The sequence below is a fragment of the Drosophila novamexicana genome, unplaced genomic scaffold (assembly GCF_003285875.2).
Source record: "Drosophila novamexicana strain 15010-1031.04,08,12 unplaced genomic scaffold, DnovRS2.1 tig00004555-arrow-pilon, whole genome shotgun sequence".
In the NCBI taxonomy this organism is placed as follows: Eukaryota; Metazoa; Arthropoda; class Insecta; order Diptera; family Drosophilidae; genus Drosophila; species Drosophila novamexicana.
The window spans coordinates 3122906-3129791 of record NW_020825052.1 but is presented as its reverse complement, the minus strand read 5'-3'; the positions used below and the strand labels follow the sequence as shown (position 1 = coordinate 3129791).

General features: G+C 43.1%; 1 protein-coding gene across 1 annotated transcript; it reads right to left on the bottom strand.

The window, feature by feature from the left end:
- Window positions 1–1984: 1984 nt before the first annotated feature.
- LOC115770201 (NADH dehydrogenase [ubiquinone] 1 alpha subcomplex subunit 7) lies at window positions 1985–2757 on the bottom strand. The gene has a single exon (XM_030715394.1). The coding sequence runs from the start codon at window positions 2611–2613 to the stop codon at window positions 2110–2112; it is 504 nt and encodes a 167-aa protein (XP_030571254.1). The 5' UTR covers window positions 2614–2757; the 3' UTR covers window positions 1985–2109.
- Window positions 2758–6886: the final 4129 nt, after the last annotated feature.

Below are 6886 nucleotides of genomic sequence, written 5' to 3'. Positions count from 1 at the left end.
CAACATCAACCCCAACACTGCCTAAACCTGGGAGCTGTTTGTTGCCTTATGCAAATGCTATTCTTGTTGTTATTTCCCGCGCTGCTGCTGCTGTTGCTGCCGTTTTTGTTGTTTTTGGTTTTATAGAAAAACACGCAAAGTAAACAAACTTTTGGCCCTCCGCGCTCCTTGTACTCGTGCGTCTTATACGGCCAGAGCTTGCCAGCTTCCCGGCTTGTTTGTACATATTTTAATTACGCGTTTCTGATTGGAGTAACATTTGACTGAGGCAAGTCCGGAAAGCGTGGAACGCGTGCAAGGCGTTGACAATTGTGCCCAGCTGTCGTCGGTCGTCTGAAGCCCGCAATTTTGGTTGTTCCAAGTGGTTGCCCAAAATTGATATTTGGATTGTGCTGAACGGGGGCCTAAAAGGGAGTACTCGCATATATATGCTTTATTATTATTCTCAAAATGTGTTTGTTTTGTGTGCATAGTTTTAATTTTTTTCAAATGGTTATTTGTTCTTTTGTTCCCACTTTAAAAACAAGCATAAAAGAAAATATATAACTACATTGCGCACCCTTTACGCCCATTTTTCACCACGCAGGGGTGGATTATACTCAGAGTGTGAAACATGACGCGAATGAATTCTCATAATGATCTTTGAAAATGAGCTCAAAGCGGATCGGATGGCAAAAAAAAGTTACATAAAACAGTTTTTCGCCAATTTTGCGCAGTTGACAATGGCTTAACACGCTTTCACTTCGAGAGGGTGGATTCGCCGGAAAGTGTGAAATGAAGTTTCATAAAGATTTTTATGAATCCGTTTTTCACTGTGTTTTCACAACTGTGGATGGATTTTTGCTAATTCCCATCTGGGCATATGCATTCACATCACATAAGAAAATACGGACAAGCTTTTTCATATAAATTTTTTTTTGTATCGATCTACATTACGGCATGCGATGTCTAAGTGCAGAATATTACGGCACTTGAGCACACTTGTTGCCAAGAAATTAGCATTGATTAGGGACTAGTATGTTACATATCTTGGTGGATGGCAATAAACAACATAATAAATAAATTTCTTGGCGCAGAGCTCCATAAAAACCGAGAGTGGCCACCCAATAAGCAAAACTGTCGATGTATTCATGCGAGCTTGAAATTCCAAAGAGCAAACAAATATAAGTTAGCTTTTGCACAGTGTGCTTCAGTTTTGTACTGAAATTCATATTTTTTTTGGCAGCTGCAGCAGCAAAATGGAAATCAACATTGGCAACATGTTGACTTGACAGACGGAGAGTGAAATTTCCAAGCAATTGACACCCTTTTTCAATCTGCCACTTCAAGCTGAAGTCAACCCTCGACGGCCTCATGGCTTATGAGGGCAATTTCAATAAATTTGAGGACGCCCACACCGCCCGCTACAATAGCTGTATACATATAAGAATTTTTGCATAACTCGAAATCAGATTATATATTTTTATATTCATTTTTTTATTTCGCCAATGTGAGTGAGTGATGGGTTATCTTGGGCTAGGGTGGTTTTTATGGGCCCGTGCGAAAAACTGACTTTTGCAATCAATAAATCGATGTGAAAAGTCATTAACATAAATTACAGCAACAGACAATTAACAATCGACCTCCAATCATCATCAACAATTGGCATAATCCACTCAATGCCAGCGAACTGGCTGCGAAAATTGCCTCGTTTTAAATTGTAAATAAATTTTGATGGCATTAAATATTATAAAGCGCATACATAAGCCAGGAACGTGCACTGTAATGGCATCAGTCCTGTTAATTGTGCGCTTAATTAAATTTTCATGCAGGTGTAATAAATGATTTTCGCCCCTGATGTCTAATTAGATTTCCGTTTTTATGAGCTCCTGTCGCTCCCGTCGCATTGTCATTGACCATTGACTGACATTGTCCCCCATTGTGTCAAATGCCTAAGGCCGTAATTATGTCCGCGCAACTGAACAATTGAACGACTGAATAACTGAAAAGCGAGTGACTGAGACCCGTAGACTTTAATATGGGAACACGCCCAGATTTTAAATACATATTTTGATTCATTTGTAGACTGAACCTTTTAATTTAGAGGTTTGATCGCTGTGGACTGTGGTGCTAGTCCCATTGGTGCAACTTTCCCGGAGTGGGAATTTTATTTTTTGGTTTTTGCCGCCCATCTTTGCTTTCTTTGTCAGACTTCGTTTCTGGTTTCTTAGGCTGACTTGGCGGAGCAGCCTTGGCAGGCCCCGCTGGACCCGCTGGCGTCGGAGCAGGTCTTGGAGTCGATCCAGCCTGAGGAGCTTTCTTTGCAGCTTCTGCTTCTTTGGCAGCCGCTTCGGCAGCTGCCGCTTCTTTAGCGGCTTCGGCGGCTGCAATAGCTGCGATTTCGTCTATCTTTTGCTGAACTAAATCAATGGGTGGCCTCATCTGACGGCGTGCATCCCTTAGATAGTATTGATTTCCGAATAGTCGAGCTAAAGCGCCTGCAGGAATGTCGGGGTTTGCCTGGCTACGAGGACTAACAGTGTCCGCGTAGCGATGGTGAGTAACATGTTTACGGCCCAAAAGAAAGTCGCGCACGAGTTTTAAAAAGGGCGAAATTTCACGGTGATTAGGCATATCCAAATAAAAGATAATGTTTAACTTAAATATATAAAATGTTTTCTTGAAATAGGTGTGGACTACGACTAAAAGATTTACAATCAATCTAAAAATTAATGGTTCGGCGAAATTTTTGTTTATTGTAACCCCAGAACCTCAAAACTGATAAAGCCACAAACGGATTGCCTACTATATCCAGTTAATACGCTTATCGCCTACTAATGCTATTCAATTTGAAGCGCATATTTTGTGCTGAAACTTGACGAACCATCCTGCCCCAGTCCGCAGTCTTCCAGTTATGTCAATTCAATAAGCAGCAATCGCATTTGACTGTCAATCAATTGCGCAACAAATCTGGCGAACCGCGTCAATGAATTTTAATAATGCCACAGAAAAAAAAAGAAACAAAAGGCACGCAACGGAAATCCAAGGGGAAATGAAGATTGCTGAATGCGAACTTGACTAAATGAAATTTTTGCAGTTTTGTGAGACAAGGCGCAAATGTCCAATTGGCATTAATAAAAACACTTCAATTTCCGATGCCAATCAGTGAGTGCAAAATGAAGACCCCACGACAAGGGCGCTTCTGACGCTTCTGACAGCCGCACGCGCCAAGCTTTACTGTACTTTGTTTTCCACGTTTGGTCGTTGACGCCCTCGCATCGCCTAAGCTGTCACTTTGACAGCCCCATGGCCGGAAGTCTGCGAGCCGAACGTGTGAGATGTTTATCAACTGCGCGAGATCCTTGGAACACTGCTCACATTTCATCAGATAAGCAGCTTGTCGAGATTTACGAAATCGAGCAGATTATGTCTTTCTGATTGGCACAGACCGGGGCCTGGTCGCGTGTTAAAGGGTGGCCCAGCCCGATACAGCCTGTTTACCTTTTGGATTTTCAATAGCCTGGAGCTGTCGGACGATACATGGCCACGTGGGCGGGGGTTGTTTTTCTGAGCGCTTAGCTCGTGTACTACAAGCGGTACTGGCTATGGGAAAAACATAAATCAGCTTGACTCCTCTCTATATTTGATTCTAATTTACGGCGCACGTTGCGCTGAAATCATTTGCGATAAGCTCGCGAATGTAAATATCAGGTTAACAACATTAACATTTCGAGAGCTGCAACTGATTTTCATGAGAACAAAACGGGGACTGAAAGTGCTCAAATCTTGAGTGTGGCTAGGCGAAATACTGGGTCACTAAGAGATGGTGATCAAGTACAGTTCGTATGGGAACTGTAAATATATTTAATGGTGCATTATATGCTGACGCTCGTAATTCTCAAGTTTGGGCAAGTTGCTCAGACAAGGATTTCGTTTACAATCGATCAGCTATACGGTAGATGCGGCTGACTCCAACTTTTTCTCTAAATTTCCCTACCTCTAAAGCCATTGCGTGTGGACATATATCGAGCTGCTAAACTTAGTTGATGTAATTTTATTAAGAAGGCAAAATCAATGTTGCTTGCATTTCTCGGTCTTAAACGAGCCCACACATTTTTCAAAGCGCATCATGTTGCAGCATTCAAGTTAACGTGAATAAAGACGCAATGCTATAAATTAATAAATATAATTTTTTTAACAAACCAAAACGCTGAAATCCCTGGGGGGTTGTTTCGAGCGCTGAAAACTGAACTGAGTTTTCTGTATATTATTTTTGTATTTTATGAAAAACGGCACGCACGAGCGGGAAAACATTAGAGATGACATTCGATGCGCGGCTGTCGAATTCTTTGGAAGGGGTGTGTGGATTATAGGGTGGTGGTGTTGGTGGCACACATGCGGTTGACGTGTTCTCGAGTTCTGATTTAACTAATTGACACATGTAGCCAAGCATCTGTCTGAAATCAATTCGGGAATTCGGTAATTCGATCCACGATTGGGCAGCAGAGCAGACTGTGCCTTCAACATGAGGGCAGAGAAACAGCTATGAAAAGTTCAAGCCAAGCTTTCCGCTGTGTGCTCGAGCGTAATTCGATATGTCAACAGTGTCGGAAGGTTGCTGCAAATTTAAAGAAGCAAAGATACTTTGCGAAAAGTAAAAGTAGCGAAGGTCAACATCATCAAAATGTCTGGCTAAACTTGCGGGCAGGACAAACACACATGCCACATGCCACACGCCCCGAGCAGGCCGAGGAGTTGCTGCCCGCTGCTGGTAGCCGAAGGCCAAAGAAGCTGCGTCGAAAGAAGCTTGTAGTGAAAATGATAATGTTAAAGTTTACAACTTAAGTCGTCAAAGTCAAACACACTCTAGGGAAATTACAAACACATTCGTGACAAGGATGTGAGGTCGCCCCTGGTCTGGCTCTGCCGCCGGCACTGGCTTCCAGCTGCATGGGGAGGTCAAGAGCTGAGGGTGGCGCCTCGAACGAACTTTTCTCTTATGTGATGAAATGGACTCGCACTAAGTTTACCTGTTCAAATCTTAAGCTCACAATCCGATGCTGGGTTTGTTGTTCTTGCAATAACTGCCTTTGCTGCTGCTGCTCTTATGCTTTTACAGCGCTTCGGGGTGGTATTAGTGTAAAGCTCGCCTAGACGCCACTTTTGGTGGCTCAACTTTGAGATACAACAACACTGCGGCCCCGCTTGTTCTGCTTGGCCATTAGCATAAATAAACGCTCTAAGTACGTCCCATAAAGGTGTAAATGCTTGATATTATTAGCCATGCTGCCAGCCGAGAGATTCTGGGCGTTGGACGAGAGTCTGACAAAACCGCCAACGGCCTCAGACGGGGGACTTTTGCTAGCGCTAAAATTTTATGCTGCTCCAACACATAAAATTTGCTCTCAAGTATTTCATAAAATTTTGTTACGCATCAAAATGAGTTGCATGCCGGGATGGACTTGACTTTTGTTGTCTCATCAAATGAAATTTTATTAAATGGCCCCTCCAAGTTTAACTCAACTGACGATAATGAAGCTATCCCATTTGCCTGACAGCGCAAATAGGTCAGCTTTAAGCAATTTAATGAATTGCACACATACATACATAAAGACAAGCGAAAGAGTATAGATTCCATGGGGACAACGCTTCCATCCAAAGTTATATTAACACATAATCGTGCTACATAAATAATAAATGCCCAATTTGTTGCCTCTAGCTTCTGTTTTCCCTAAGATCGAAGTGTTAATGCTGTAACATACATTCGCTCAATTGCGATATTCCCTGTTTTCTTACAACCGATTTTCAATAGGTAAGAAGTATTAATAATAGCCTCATTAAAATGCGCAAACGTTCTGTTTATGCACCGAAATTGCGTTTGAGTTTCTCTCCATTCAAGTGGCGCTCTATTCAGTTCAGTGCTAAATGCGCAGCCTTTATTCATTTCATTGCCACGTTTATTGTTTTTCAAGTCATTTTCGGCATCTTATCAATTTTACTCACAAAGGCAGCAGCTGGCTGGCACATCTCCCGCTCCTGCTCCTGGTCCTCCTCCGCCTCCTTCTGCTGCTGCTGCTGGTTGTGGCAATAAAAGAGTAACCATTGTTTCCGTTCGGCTGTCATTGATAATGGAGACACCAGGAACATTGTCTTTAGGGAACGCCTCCCAGTTGATGGTGGAATACTTGAACTGGCTTCCGTGAAACGTGACTCTCTTATCAATGCGACTTACTTATTTTGAAGACGCAGCCGCCGTCGTGCCCCGACCAGCTGCCCGTTCCGGGCGCTATCGCAGCGGCAATTAAAATTTGTAGCTATTGGTAAATGGAGACTACAATGGGGAGTTCCAATTCGATTTCGATTGCGCATCGTTTGCAAATCATTTCACAATTGCCCAGAATTGGAATGGCTTTGGGGCAACTACTTCCGCCTCTGCCCGTCACTCTATTTTCTTTGTTCCAATGCCTTAGGTCTTCCACTCCCCGTCTGCGCCAACGACACAGCCTCATTTTTCACAGCGACAGCGCAATGGGCGTTAATTGCGAGGGTTTGGTAAGGTTAAGATAAGCGCGCGTGATTTTCCTCCGAATTTTGCACCCAGCGGGCACAAACGCCCATCGTTTGGAGGGGTTGCTCAAATTTTGACTTGTTACCACCAGCATGGCGGAATTCTTTCTTTTTTTTTATCTGCATCTTCAACCATTCAAATGAGTTTTGCCTTTTGGGCGTGCCGCTCGTCCTGCGATAAGAGCGCATAGGGCAGGAGGTCAAAGTATATTTTTTGAATTGGCAAAACGTGCTGCAAATGGCTTAATTACGTTTGAAGAGCCAACTTTGATCTTGACTTTTGCAAGGTAAAAAAAAAAAAAACTCAAGCCGTTGCTTGGTCTCAGCTGCGTTCTGAGAT

What these genes read in the sequence shown, in the direction of transcription:
- LOC115770201 (XM_030715394.1), bottom strand. Translation starts at nt 2,613, where the DNA reads ATGCCTAATCACCGTGAAATTTCGCCCTTTTTAAAACTCGTGCGCGAC.